Source organism: Loxodonta africana, chromosome 4 (genome assembly GCF_030014295.1).
Source record: "Loxodonta africana isolate mLoxAfr1 chromosome 4, mLoxAfr1.hap2, whole genome shotgun sequence".
Taxonomy (NCBI): Eukaryota; Metazoa; Chordata; class Mammalia; order Proboscidea; family Elephantidae; genus Loxodonta; species Loxodonta africana.
The window spans coordinates 29,719,844-29,734,921 of record NC_087345.1 but is presented as its reverse complement, the minus strand read 5'-3'; the positions used below and the strand labels follow the sequence as shown (position 1 = coordinate 29,734,921).

At 40.0% G+C, this 15,078-nt stretch overlaps 1 protein-coding gene across 1 annotated transcript in view; it reads left to right on the top strand.

Annotated features, from left to right (window-relative positions):
- The first annotated feature begins 4,740 nt into the window (after positions 1 to 4,740).
- UTP20 (UTP20 small subunit processome component) overlaps positions 4,741 to 15,078 on the top strand; it is a 114,819-nt gene continuing 104,481 nt past the window's right edge. The window contains exons 1-10 of the mRNA XM_064283688.1: positions 4,741 to 4,972; positions 5,955 to 6,035; positions 6,736 to 6,802; positions 6,914 to 7,046; positions 7,946 to 8,134; positions 12,262 to 12,343; positions 13,205 to 13,342; positions 13,806 to 13,961; positions 14,558 to 14,704; positions 14,787 to 14,921. Coding sequence (XP_064139758.1) covers positions 4,928 to 4,972; positions 5,955 to 6,035; positions 6,736 to 6,802; positions 6,914 to 7,046; positions 7,946 to 8,134; positions 12,262 to 12,343; positions 13,205 to 13,342; positions 13,806 to 13,961; positions 14,558 to 14,704; positions 14,787 to 14,921 — 1,173 coding nt within the window. The 5' untranslated portion in view covers positions 4,741 to 4,927. The remainder of the gene's footprint in view (positions 4,973 to 5,954; positions 6,036 to 6,735; positions 6,803 to 6,913; positions 7,047 to 7,945; positions 8,135 to 12,261; positions 12,344 to 13,204; positions 13,343 to 13,805; positions 13,962 to 14,557; positions 14,705 to 14,786; positions 14,922 to 15,078) is intronic.

Here is a 15,078-nt window from a genome sequence, read left to right as displayed (position 1 = left end):
CTATTTTTTTTAATCTAAAGTACATGTTCTTGCTGACCCCGATTTATACACAACTGTGAACGATACACATTTCTTCAAGAAGGGAATGATCTTTGGCACAGCATCCCTTATTACCATAATCAATAATAATAAAGGTATAATAAACCAAAAAAAAAAAAAAAAATCCAAAGCCATTGCCGTTGAGTCAATTCCGACTCATAGCGACCCTGTAGGACACAGTAGAACTGCCCTTTAGGGTTTCCAAGGAGTGCCTGGTGGATTCAAAATGCCAACCTCTCGGTTAGCATTCCAACTCTTAACCACTATGCCACCAGGGTTTCCAAGGGTATAATAAAAAATAGTTACGAAAATATCCTCAATCCACTCTTTCTTCTCCTTCATGTCTTTCACTTCTCTCTGTTGGTTTGAGCTCTCACTTCTTTGTCCACTTGTTCAGAGTCAGGGTCATGTTTGACTTGGTATATTGCACCCTTCAGGCCCTTTCTAGCCAAGACCATACCACCAGGATTCTGCTTTGCCCCCTTCCAGACTATCACATACTATATCTCAGTTAATCATTCAACAGCCTTGTGCTACTATTGCCCTCAGTTTACAAGTAAGGAAACAGAAGCCCGCTTCACCCAAGCTTCGCCCTGCCTCTTGTTCTTTCCAAGGATGCTATGGATGATACCAGTGATCAGAACTAACTTTTCAGGGTGTGGCTTTGGTTTAAGCAACCAGTAACCAACTGTGGTTGAGTCGATTCTGATTCATGGCAACCCCATGTGTGTCAGACTAGAACTGTGCTCCATAGGATTTTCAATGGCTGATGTTTTGAAAGCAGATTGTCAGGCCTTTCTCCAAGGCACCTCTGGGTGGACTTGAACCTCCAACCTTTCAGTTAGCTGTCGAGTGTGCTGTTTGCAGCACCCAGGGAATCTGGCTTTGGGCTAATACTAAAAATAACCAAATTCCTACTCAACTATTTTGCATATACTTTTCCCTCTACTTAAATAACACCATTTGTGTCCCTGTACCTGCCCTACCTAGCTAACTCCTGCTTGTCTTCAGGACTCAGTTTAGATGTCACCTCTGCCCAGAAGCCTTCTCTGGATTCCACTGCCATGTCTAGGTTGGGTGAACTCCCCATGTGCTCCTATAGTCCCCAGGGCTTAAAATTGCAATGTCCTAGGCAGTAGCAGACAAAGATTTAAAAGCAAAACCTCAGGGAGTTCCTGAGCAAATTTAAAGAGGCAGGAAAGAGGGAATGATGCATACAAGTTTCCTGGATGAAATGGATGGGGGCAGGAAGAACCATAGTGAAGGAAGGAAACAGAAGGTGGCTTGAGGTAAAAGGCCTTGGCACAGAGGGCAAAAGCTAGAGGCAAGGGGACATTCATAAAGAAATAGTGGGGCTCTTCAGTGCTCCTTTGAATATTCCATAGAACCTCAGAAACTTACCTTTGGGAGAGACCATAGAGATCATGAGATGCAACTCGCATCCAATGTAAGAGCTAGAGTGCCCTTGAATCTGACAGGGTTAAATAAAGCATTGTGAGCTAGGTTAATTCAACAAATATTTATTTATTAAACAACTCTTAAGTACAAGGGACTCACTAGTGATACAAAGTTGAAAAAGTACATGGTTCCTGCCCTCGAGGAACTTGTCAAGTAGCCAGATAGTTGAGGATAAGAGGCCATCTATTTGTCCATTCAACCAAAACCAAACCCAGCACCGTCGAGTCAATTCCAACTCATAGCGACCCTATAGAGCAGAGTAGAACTGCCCCATAGAGTTTCCAAGGAGTGCCTGGTGGATTCAAACTGCCGACCTATGAACTACAGTTAGCAGCTGTAGCTCTTAACCACTATGCCACCAGGGTTTCCTTGTCCATTCAGCAAACATTTATTTTGTGTTCTATGTGCCAGCACAATACCTTGAAAGATGAGATGAGGAAGCTGGGTCTCAGAAAGGCTAAGTAACTTGCCAAAGGTTGTATAGTTATGGTGCCTGGTGCCATTCTAAGCACCTTTCATCCATCATTTTATTTAATCTTCATGACAACCCCCTAGGAGGTATGTATTGTGTTAGCTCCATTTTATAAATGAGGAAACGAGGCACAGAAAGGTTAAGTAACTTACCCAAGGTAACACTACTAGTAAATGGCAGATGGTCTGGTTCCAGCATCTGTGCTCTCAACTACCATGCTGTACTGATATATTGTTCAACCAGTTGGATTTAAGTTAACATATGAGGCTCACAGAATGAGTAACAACTCAAAAGGTAAATAGTAAACATAACTCTTAGGTGTTGGTTCTTTTAGTTTCCTTGATTTTCATTTCCTTGTTGGTGCTGTTATGATAAATTACAACAATCTTGTTGGCTTAGCACAAAAGAAATTTATTCTTTCACAGTTAGGAAGGCCAGAAGTCAAAAGTCAGTTTCACTGGGCTGGAATCAAGGTCTTAGCAGGGCCACACTCTCTTGGGAGAAAGCTCTAGGGGAGAATCCATCCATTGCCTCTTTCATCTTCTGGTGGCTGTTGGAATTCCTTGACTTGTGGCTGTATCAGTCCAACCTCTGCCTCCACCTTCACTCCACTTTCTCTGTATACGTTGGTAATTTCCATTTGCCCCTTTCTTATAAGTACACTTGTGACGCCATATAGGGCCCACCTAGTTAATTCAGCATAATCTCCCTATCTCAAGATTTCTAATTTAACCACATCTGCAAAGACCCTTTCTCCAAGTAAGATAAGACTCACAGGCTCTAGGGATTAGGAACTGACATCTTTTGGGCTACCATCTAGCCCACTATACCTCCCAATCATCCCTTTAACTCTATTACCAAAAATAACCAACAAGGAAAGAAAAGGGCACAATTATATGGAGGCAATAGGCTGAGAACATTGCATAGAGTGGAGGCTTCTACCCTCAGGCTTCTAACCTCTGGAAATCATCTATATGTTTTAGTGTGAATTAGCTTACTGGCATCTTTCTGAGGAGGTCTATAGCTTTCCCAGATTTCCTTAAGGGATCCGTGACCCAAAAAAGGCTAAGGCCCATATTAAAAAAAAAAAAAAAAAAAAGGACAACTATTAGCCTACTGAAACCCTGGTGGCATAGCGGTTAAGTGCTACAGCTGCTAACCAAAAGGTCAGCCGTTTAAATCCACCAGACACTCCTTGGAAACTCCATGGGGCAGCTCTACTCTGTCCTATAGAGTTGCAATGAGTCAGAATCAACTTGATGGCAACGGCTTTGCTTGTTTTTTTTTTTTTTTTTAGCCTACTGGAAGTCAGCAAAACATTGGGCACTTCAATATTTTATTATTAAAAATAAAACCCATTGATGCTATAAAGTCAATAACAATTTGAAAGTGTTACAGCTACTTCCTAGAAAGAAAGGCCTGGTTGTCTGCTTCTGAAAATCAACCAATGAAAACCCTATAGATTACAACAACCTGATCCACAACTGATCATGCAGGACTAGACAGCGTTTCATTTCTTTGTGCACAGATAGGGTCACCATGAATCGAGGTCAACTCAATGGCAGCTAACAAGATATCTTCTCCACTTCTTCACCTTTGATTCCCTCCTCAATCCATACATGTTTGATTCTTTTTCTCCATGCAACAAAGATTGTACTTATCTAGGTCACCAGTGGCATCCTTGTTAGATCCAGCAACTATTTCTCTATCCTTAGCTTTCAGTATGGTTGGCCGTTTGCTCTCCTTTGCAACACTTCCTTCACTCTGCTTCCATGTCATGATTAATCCCTTTCCACATCACAAGTGCTCTTTCCCAGTAAGCTTCCTAGCTATTTCAAAACATTAGAGCACTCCAGGTTCAGCCTGGGTCTTCCCCTCTTCTTTATCTTTGTTTTCATTACTCTCTCCCTAAACGATCTTATCAGTTCCATAACTTTAAACGTCCCACACTCCAGATGACTCCCCAAACCATACCTCCAGCCTTGACCTCTACTCTGAGCTCCAAGTGAGCCTATCCAATTGCCTACTTAACATCTCTCCTTGGCTATCTAAGATGATATAAGCATCTCAGACTAAACGTTTCCAAAGAGAATTATGATTATTAATACTATTAGTGTCTGCCTTGTTCAGCTCTCAGAACGGTGCCTGGATCATGGTTGATTTCAAGGAATCTTTGAACGCACAAATGAATGTTAAGTGAAAAATACACACCTATACAAAATTGTACAATTATGTTTAAAAACATTTATGCATAGGCATTAGAGTGGTAGAAAAAATAAAAATATTAAAAGTAGTTGTACATGAATGGTGAAATTATAGGATTTTTTTGTTTGTTTTTTACTTTTTCTATTTTCCGATTTTATTTTGAGCGTGGTGGTTAAGAACATAAAAATCTGGAGTCAGATTGACCTTTGCCAGACTGTCACTTACCAGCTGCACTACCCTGGTTTCCTCGTGTGTCAAAGGGGCTTAATAATACACAGTTCATTTATGTTCAGCGCTTACATACGCTTTACTGTGAAGTTTTGGAGGTAAAGAGGTTTGCCTGGTGCAGACTGCATAGTGAGAAGCAGTAAATTTTAGGGATAAAGACGACGAGTATGCTTTCTTATTTAAAAAAAAAAAATACATTTTTCTTATGAACTTTTATCGAAAGGAGTAAGAAGAACTCCAGGCCCACATAGCCCGTTGGTCCACGTCCCAGACCCCAAACCCCGTCCCGTCGCCATCCCTAGAACGGAGCGCCTGCTCCGTGTGTTTCTTCCGCCCACGTGACACGCACAGGCTCCTCCCCGCCTCCAACATGGCGGCGCCCAGGGGCTCAGGCCGCACGTGAGGCATAGTCCGGGCACCCCGGCATCAGAGAGTCCAAGTGTGCGAGCTAGTTTCCACTCCCTACCATCGACTGGATCCCTTCGGCCTTCCAGCGCCTTCGTGGGCCGCTGCCCCTCTGCAGCCATGAAGATAAAGCCCGTTTCCCATAAGACGGAGAACACGTACCGGGTGAGTTGGGGAGCTTGGGTTCCAGATGCCTCACCCGTAGGACTGGCTCTGAATGGGACTTCCCGGGGCTGCGGAGCTCTGGGCCAAGCGTGAGCCACCTACCCAGAGGCTCCAGCGAAAGAGACTCTCAGGATGTAATAAACATGGGGTGGGTACGGAGCGGCAAAGAAGTGCATCTCCTTTTGCTTGACGGGTTGGGTTTCCTGGACGGCCGATTTCGCCCACCGTCTGTGGGGTCTGGCCTGCCATGGGAATTCCATTCTTCAGTCCAGAGTTAAATCCATTGTCACAGAGTGCGGAATTGGTGGGTCGGCCAACGGGAGGAGGGGAGCGATTTCCGGCTAGTACCTACTGCACCACTGCCTGCTTGCTTCTTCATAGTTTCTTTCCAGGTCTTCGTTGCCACAACAGTAGGCCTGTGTTGTGTTTAAAAACACTTATTTTTGCGAGACCTTAGCCAACTTCTTGTAACAGTTTATGAAACCCGACAGCAGATCTAGCCAGGCCGCATTATCGGCTTTCACCTAGGTTCCCCACAGCCACGTGCTGAAATTTTGTTTGAAATGACAGACTGCAAGAGCTTATACATATTTATCGAAGTATTCGTTTTCATTGAATAGAAACGCAGTGCATTTGTTTAAAGCTCTATATCTTTCCGTTTATTTTTACACCTATCTTATGTGATGTGTAATTCTTGTCTGCATTTAGTTTCAAAAAGGCAACTATAATTTTATAACTGATAGAAAACATGTCTGAAATTAAACAGTATAGCAAGCAAAGTATACTATTGTTTATAATGACAGTAAATGAAAAGGTTTATCGAAAGTATTCAGGAGAGGGTTGAGGACTGACCCTATAAGCTTTGTATTCTACATAAGAAAATTGCCCACACGCGTGCGATTACCGTACAGTACTCAAACATATTCAAGATGCCATAAATATTAAATGACAATGTTTCTTTGACATGCTTTTTTTCCCCCAGTTTCTTACATTTGCTGAACGATTAGGGAATGTGAATATTGATATTATTCACCGGATTGATAGAACTTCAAGCTATGATGAGGTAAGAGAATTTTTTTTAGCCAAACCTTCAAGCATTGATAGTCATTTGTTTGGTTTCTCACTGCTAGTAGAAGTGAGTTGTTTTTTAGGCCATTTCTTTTTGAGTGAGAAATGCATTACACCTTTGCTGTCTTAAATAGTAACCTCATGTGGCAAATTAGGTTTAAATTAAAGTGAATTAAAAATTCAAGTGCTCAATAGCTCTTTGTGGTTAGTTGCTACCATATTGGACAAGTACAGATATGGGACATTTCCATCATTGCAGAAAGTTCTATTGGATGGTGCTGTTAGACAATAATGTGATAGAAATGTCATATGACTTCCCCAAAAGGTGGTAGCAATTCATATTTCCACAAGAAGGATGAAAGAACTGTAAAAAGCCAGCCTGTTTTTCTGAGCATAAAATTGTAAACACAGAAAAATATGTTCCCCTAGTGTAACTGTTACATAGATTTTAGAGAATTATTTGCTGAAAACAAATTAATAGAGCATTGTTTTTATAAGCCGTCTGTCCATATTGGGCTTCCAGTTGCTTTTTAAAGTGTGTTAGTACCCTTAAAAAAAAAAAAAAAAAAGCAGTTTTTAAACTCTTGAGTATCATCTTTGTCTTAAGATATTACTTATCTTTTTTTTTTTTTTTTAACTTTGATCATAGTTTTTCTTTGAGTTGTCTGATTAATGGACTGTTTTGATCTTGGCAGGAGGTTGAAACCTACTTTTTTGAAGGCCTGCTAAAATGGAGAGAATTGAACCTCACAGAACACTTTGGTATTTTCTATTTGTTTCGATTTTATTACCCCATTATTTGTTCTTTATATGTTCAAAACAACTATATAGTGGTGTAGTGGAAAAGCATAATCTTTTTTTTTTTTAACCCAGGCAAATTTTACAAAGAAGTTATTGACAAATGCCAATCATTTAATCAGTTGGTCTATCATCAAAATGAGATAGTTCAGAGTTTGAAGACTCACCTGCAAATTAAGAACAGTTTTGCCTATCAACCCCTTTTGGAGTAAGTAGCATCTTGAGAGAAAACTGGACATTTATCTGAATTTTAGGAAGAGTTATGTTTCATTGCTACATATGCCTTAGATCAAATGCTTATAATTTAGAAACAAGAGTGATTTACCTTTTGTATTAATGACAGTGTTAAGATATATTACCATAAAACAGAATCCTAAGGGTATATTTTTGTTCACTTTTGTTTTATATTCCTAAGGAAACAAAACAAAACAAACCCATCCGACTCACAGCGACCCTATAGGACAGACTAGAACTACCCCATAGGGTTTCCAAGGCTGTAAATCATCACAGAAGCAGATTGCCATGTCTTTCTCTTGTGGAGTGGCTGATGGGTTTGAACTGCTGACGTTTTGGTTAGCAGCTGAGCGCTTAACCACTGTACTACCAGGGCTCCTTGTATACACCTAAGAGAACTCCATTTTTCTTTGATGTTATGGGAACTATTGACCACAATTTGCAATGGAATGCACGTTCTTGGTCTAACCTGATTTCTCTGCTGAATTCCTTGAGACTTGAAGAATTTTATACCTCTCTTCAAACTTGGTTTAGAAGTATTTTGGTTTAATTAACCCTGTGATTATAGGCCATTTACTATCATTTGTGAAATAGACTTGCAGCCTTTGTTTTGTCAATTCCGTTTCTCAGAATCAGTTGCTTCTATTTATTTTAATTGTGGTAAAAACGTACGTGAGAAAATAAAACATTCGCCATTTCAACATTGCTTACGTGTGCATTTCAGTGACACTAATCACATTTATTTAGTGTGTTAATCACATTTATTATGTTGTGCGACCATCACTACTATCCGTTTCCCAGTTTTTCTATCACTCTTAACGAAAACTCAGTGCCCCTTAAACAATAACTTGTTTCTATTTATTTTTAATCCAGCTTGGTTGTGCAGTTGGCGCGAGATCTGCAGACGGACTTCTATCCACATTTTCAAGATTTTTTTCTGGCCATCACTTCAATCCTGGAGACTCAGGACACGGAGTTGTTAGAATGGGCGTTTACTTCACTGTCATATCTTTACAAGTACCTGTGGAGGCTGATGGTGAAGGACATGTCCAATATATACAGGTGGCCCTTTTCTCTCCAGTATTTTTTTTAATTGCCTTTGCCTTTTTCCCTGGCTTCTGTCTGACTCCAAACTACGTCTCCAGCTTGATCTCTTATTATTTCTTTATACAAAGTTGGTTTTCCAGCCCAAGTAGTCTACAAGCTGTTCCTCTAGTCTTAAGTCTGCATTGACCTGATTTTGTCTTATCTCCAAGCCTGGCTTGGACCCCATAACCTTCACAAATATTCCAGTGCAGTTTAGTGAGAAGTGAAAGCTCTGTACTCTGAATTCCTCTAGCATTTTGTACCACTTCTATATCACGACTTTTATTGTAATTGCTTTCTTATACTGTAGTGGTATCCTCTATAAACCTGTAAACTCTTTTAAGAACTCCATCTTAAGCATATGCATTTTTCCCAGACCTTAACATACTTTCCTAAGCCAAAAGAGATATGCAGTATTTGTGAGTGAATGTGGACAGGGAAAGGGAATGAGTTGTGTAGTATCTTTTTGTTTGAAGAGAGAGAAAGAGTGCATCTTACCTGATTAGTTCTGGGATATGATGGAACTTTCATTTGATTTCCTGATTGTTTCTACATACTGTAGTTGCCACAGAAATGCGTAAGATCAACCCCTTATCCTCCAATAAAAGATGTGGGTGGGGGATAGGATGATAGATTGGGTTTTTATTCCCCTTCCCACCCTCCCTTCTTTGAGGAGCTTTGAACAATGAATGAGAAATACTCATAAGGATATCACTGCTGATGTCAGATGGATCTTCGCTGAAAGCAGAAAATAACAGAAAGATGTTTGCCTGGGTTTTATTGACTATACAGAGGCATATAACTGTGGATCATAACAAATTATGGATAATGTTATGAAGAATGGGAATTCCAGAACACTGAATTATGCTCATGAGGAACCTGTACATAGATCAAGAGGCAGTTGTTTGATTAAGAACAAGGGGAAACTGCAAGGTTTAAAAGCAAGAAAGGTGTGCATCAGGGTTACATCCTTTCACCAGACTTATTCAATCTGTATGCTGAGTTCATAATCTGAGAAGCTGGACTATATGAAGAAAAATGTGGCATCAGGATTGGAGGATGACTCATTAACAACCTGAGATATGCTAAAGACACAACCTTGCTTGCTGAAAGCAAAGAGGACTTGAAGCACTTACTGAGGAAAATCAAAGACTACAGCCTTTAGTATGGATTACACTTCAGCATAAAGAAAACAAAAATCCTCACAATTGGATCAATAAGCAACATCATGATAAACGGAAAAAATATTGAAGTTATCAAAGATTTCATTTTTCTTGGATCCACAATCAATGCCCATGGAAGCAGCAGTCAGGAAATCAAATGACATATTGCATTGGGCACAACTACTGCAAAAGACCTCTTTAAAGTGTTGAAAAGCAAAGATATCACTTTGAAGACTAGGGTGCACCTGACCCAAGCCCCGATATTCTCAATCGCCTCATATGTATGTGAAAGCTGGACAGTGAATAAGGAAGACAGAAGAAGATGCCTTTGAATTATGGTGTTCACAAAGAATATCAAATATATCATGGACTGCCAAAAGAACAAACAAGTCTGTCTTGCAAGAAGCACAGCCAGCGTGTTCCTTGGAAGTGAGGATGGTGAGACTATGTCTCACGTACTTTGGCCTTGTTGTCTTGGGTTGAATTGTGTCCCCAAAAAATATGTGTCAGCTTGGTTAGGCCATGATTCTCAGTATTGTAAGGTTGTCCTCCATTTTGTGATTGTAATTTTATGTTAAAGAGAATTAGGGTGGGATTGTAACTCCCTTGCTCAGATCACTTCCCTGATCCATTGTAAAGGGAGTTTCCCTGGGGTGTGACCTGAACCACCTTTTATCTTACAAGAGATAAAAGGAAAGGGAAGCAAGCAGAGAGTTGGGGACTTCATACCACCAAGAAAGCAATGCCAGGAGCAGAGTGCATGCTTTGGACCTGGGGCTCCTATGCAGAAACACTCTTGGTTCAGGGGAAAATTGATGACAAGGACTTTCGTCCAGAGTTGACAGAGAGAGAAAGCCTTCTCCTGGAGCTGATGCCCTGAATTTGGACATCTAGCCTACTAGACTTTGAGAAAATAAATTTCTCTTTCTTAAAGGTATTTACTTGTGGTATTTCTGTTATAGCAACACTAGATGACTAAGACAGAGGCTTTGTCTCATGTACTTTGGACATGTTATCAGGAGGTACCAGTCCCTGGAGAAGGACATCATGTTGATAAAGTGGAGGGTCAGTGAAAAACGAGGAAGACCCTGGGTTGACACAGTGACTGCAAATGTAGGCTCAAAAGTAACATCAGTTGTGAGGATGGCAGGACTGGTCTGTGTTACGTTACATTGTACATGAGGTCGCTATGAGTTGGAACTGACTCGACACCACCTAACAACACTACTACGGTGAAACCTGTGAGAGCCAGAACTCGACGGGACTGCCCTGTTTTTCCGGGTCTTGCAAGTTATCTGCCTTTGACAGCGTGCAGTCTTAGCATTTATCTCTCGCTCTCCGTTTAGAGAAAAATATTTGAGTTTTCTCTCTCTGACAGGTTTCCACCTTGCATAGGTTCTGGCATTCACAGGTTTTACTGTATAAGTCAGGCCCTGTTTGGTTGACCATTTTCTAACAGCGATATCACCATTCTGTGGTCACCGAGTCTTCGTGCCTTAGAGACATCTTTGACCCAGTTGTCTTCAGGAACACCAAGTCATCTTGATTTTATTATGTACTCGGTAAATACCTTGAGCCCTGGCTATGTGTCAGGTATTTGAGATACAATCACAAATAAGACATAAAAACCCATGCCCTGGCAGAGTTTACATTTTAGCAGCAGGAGAATATCTTGGGTGCATGCCTTGTGTGTTCAAGGAACAACAAGGAGTCCTGGGTGGCTAGAGCAGCGTGAATAAGGGGGAGAATAGTTAGCCAATGCCAGAGAAGTAGGTGGGAGGAGGGGGAAGTTATCAGGGGCCTGTAGATCATTGCAAGGTCTCTGGCTCTACTGCAAGGACTCTTGAAATGAGTCTTGAGCCTATCTGTTGCCACTTGCCTCCACCACCAGCCTCTTTCATGCCCTTCATTACCCAAAAAAAAAAAAACCAAACCTGTTGCCGTCAATTCCGATTCCTAGCTACCCTATAGGATAGAGTAGAACTGCCCCATAGAGTTTCCAAGGAGCGCCTGGTGGATTTAAACTGCCAGCCTCTTGGTTAGCAGCCGTAGCACTTAACCGCTATGGCACCAGGGTTTCCTTCTTTACCCAAGCTTCTATGAATTGAGCAGAAGTCTAACTGGACTGCTAGCTGCAGCTTGCTTTCTTCATTTCATCCTGTATACTGCTGCCAAATGAATCTTTCTGAAAATATTCATTTCTCATTCAACCAATATTTATTAGTACCTGATACGAGTAAGGAATGATCGGTTCTAGGGGAGACATATTGCATGCTCTTTTGATACTGGGGAGATGGATTTAAACAAAAAGGTTACTATGCAAGTGATTATTTAGTTATAGTTGTGATCATGAATAAGTTTTTTAGCCTTCTGCCTCAGTTTCATTATCTGTGGAATGGGGCCAGTGATAGTACCTGCCTCACTGAGTTGTTATAATATTAAATGAAGTAAGACAGAGTAAGTGCTTAATAAATGTGAGAGTCCAGATGCCTCTGCGTGATGTTCAAAGCCGTCTGTTTACTTCAGCAGCTGCCCTCCCAGCCCATATGTTTCTTCCTCTTTTAGGCAGAGCAGCCTCATTATTGCTTGACCATGATCATTTCTGCCTCCCTCCATCTTTGTTCTTTTGCTTTTGTGTCTTGTAATATGCCCTCCAGTCCCCACCTGAATCCTTCCTGTTGTTCAGGACTCACCACAAGCTTCATCTTTTCATGGAGCCTTTCCTAAAGACCAGCACCACCAATCCTAGGCCCTTAGTATCCTTCAGTCTTCTGCTTAACATATGAGTGTCTCATTAGTCGAATGAAAATTTAAAGCTCTCGTTTTGTACCTTTTAGGTATCCTTTGTACACTTAGCACAGTCGCGTGTAGTGGGCGTTTAGTATATCTTTATTAAAATTCTATGATTAATTGAACATGTCTTATTTTCTTATTTCATAGCATGTACAGTACACTCCTGGCTCATAACAAACTGCATATAAGAAATTTTGCTGCTGAAAGCTTTACTTTTTTGATGAGAAAGGTTAGTCTGATAATTTGTTTATTGCTAGTTAATTCTCAGGAGTTTAATGAACAGAAACAGTTATCTTTTTTAATGTGGTTTTTATAGACTCCTTTTTAAATATATGTATAATAACAGAAACCTGTTACTAGTTTGAGTTTATCTCACTGTCAGATTTAGTCTTTGCTCACAAACGTGAAACAATTTAGGTCACTCCTTATTTAGATTTATGTATATATACCAAAATTGCCCTCTAATTCAAGTCGGTAAGTACATAAACAGTGAGATTAACAGAAATTTTTATAACTTCATGGAAGGAACTCATTGTATAATGTGATTTGTATTTGTTCCCACGGTAAGTTTTCGAGGGCTTTGATGACCCTGGGTGGTACAAACGGTTAACACTCTCATCTGCTAACTGAAAGGTTGGCGATTCAAGTTCACCCAGAGGAAGGTCTGGCAGTCTACTTCCAAAAAATGAGCTGTTGGAAACCCAGTGTAGCCCAGTTCTACTCTGCCGCACATGGGGTCGCCACGAGTCTAAACAGACTTGAGGGCAACTGGTGGGGTTTTTTATTTTTTCGTAGTAAAACAAACATTGGTATTAAGTTTCTTTTATGTTTATAAGTATAAATCTATATGATTTACTTTAAAAGATAGAATGTTGCCTTGTAGCTTTGCTTGATACATGAATTAATCTCTGTTTCATGTGACATTCCAAGTGACAGTATACTATTCTAGTAGTTTGAGATCATTAGAAGTGTTGACTTTTAGAAGTGTTCCCTAATTATATTTAAATATAAACATATGAAATACCAAACGAGATTTCTTCATTTAGATATGATCAGGCTGTAAATATTAAAAGCCCATTTTGTGTTTTAGGTTTCTGATAAAAATGCGCTTTTCAATTTAATGTTTCTTGATCTCGATAAACATCCAGAAAAGGTTGAAGGAGTTGGACAGTTGCTCTTTGAAATGTGCAAAGGAGTTAGAAACATGTTTCACTCTTGTACAGGCAAGGTAAATAACTGGATCGGGTGGGAGGGACACTTTGGGTCTATGTCAAAGAGATTAAAAAGAAAAGAGAAAGTTATTACGTAATGTATGTGGATGGGCTAGAATAAGAAAAGCCCTAAAAAAGAAGTTTAGTAACAGTGCTTACCTGATGTAGGCCCTTAGAGATTGGGGATTTTTGCTTACCCACAAAATCATTGCTGCCTTCATCCTGCGTACTAGGAGATAATAACGTAAGTTGATTAATGGGTAAGGTTGGGGAAGGGGCAGTCGGAAGATAAAATTCCTCATCCTTGTTTGGAAGTTCCTTTTGGAATGCATAACTAACTTAATCATCAAAGCTGCCATATTTGTAATTATTCTAGACCAGATTTTAAGGTAGCTGATAGAATCAATGTGGTAAATCACAGTGTAATACTTAAAAATAAGGGTTTACATGTTCGTTTTAATGACTCTTGGATTCCCACAGGCAGTCAGGCTAATTGTTCAAAAGCTAGGACCTGTTACAGAAACAGAAACTCAACTACCATGGATCTTAGTTGGAGAAACACTCAAAAACATGGTGAAATCCACTGCATTCTACATCCACAAGGAACATTTTGGTACATTTTTTGAATGTTTGCAAGTGAGTTCTAATTTTTAAGATTTGTGTATAATAAGGGGTCTAGAGTTTATTGTTGTTATTCTTATGAGCAGACCACTCCTGGAGCTTATATTTTATAATTGCTTTCTTTATATTTACACAGATAAATTAGGATCTTCCTTCCCACTGGCTTCCCACAGCACTGTTTATATTTGATATCTTGAAATCCAGGAGAACATAGACATTAAGAGTGCAGGCTTTGGAGCCAGATTGCCTATGTTTGAATCTTGGCTCTGCCACTTCCTGCTAGTGTACCTTGGAAAAGTGATTTAAAGTCTCTATTACTCAGCCTTCTCATCTGTTAAATGGGAGTAATAATAGTCCCTACCTACCTGAGTATTGCTCTGAGAATTGTGAGAAAATACGTGTAGAGAACTTAGAGCAGTGCACTCAGTGAATGCTGGCTGTTACTTTAATTAGTGATTCCTGCTAAATGTGTCTTCTACTTTTAAAGCAAAAGAATGTGGAAAGTTGAGCTGCGCCACACAGTATTTTCATTATTGGATTAACAGTTTGATATTTGATATTTGAGTTCGATATTCTGTAGTTGTTCTCTTTGTTAAATTCTTCTTTTGCAGGACTCACTCCTGGATCTACATACGAAAGTAACCAAAACTAACTGTTGTGAAAGTTCTGAGCAGATTAAAAGATTGTTGGAAACATATCTGATACTTGTGAAACACGGAAGTGGATCAAAGATAACCAACCCTGTTGATGTTTGTAAGGTGAGCCCCCAGCTTAATTTGCTTAGAGTCTGTTCATTAAAAGCTGATTGGTAAGTGGATTGTTTTTGCTTTTATTTTACAGGTGTTGTCTCAAACGTTGCATGTAGCCAATCTGTCAACTTCTTGCCGGGAGACCCTCTTGGCTGTAATTTCTGCTTTGATCCTAGGAGAGAATGTTTCCTTGCCAGAGACCCTCATCAAAGAAACCATAGAAAAGGTAATTTACTCCAAAAAATATTGAGCAGTTAATAATATGTTTAGCATTAAGCAAGCCTCCTAGGGAAGACAAATGAAGCATGACAAAAGCCCTGCCCTTAAGGAATTTATAATCTTGTTAGAGAGATGTGAATCACATACTATAAAGGAAATAAGCA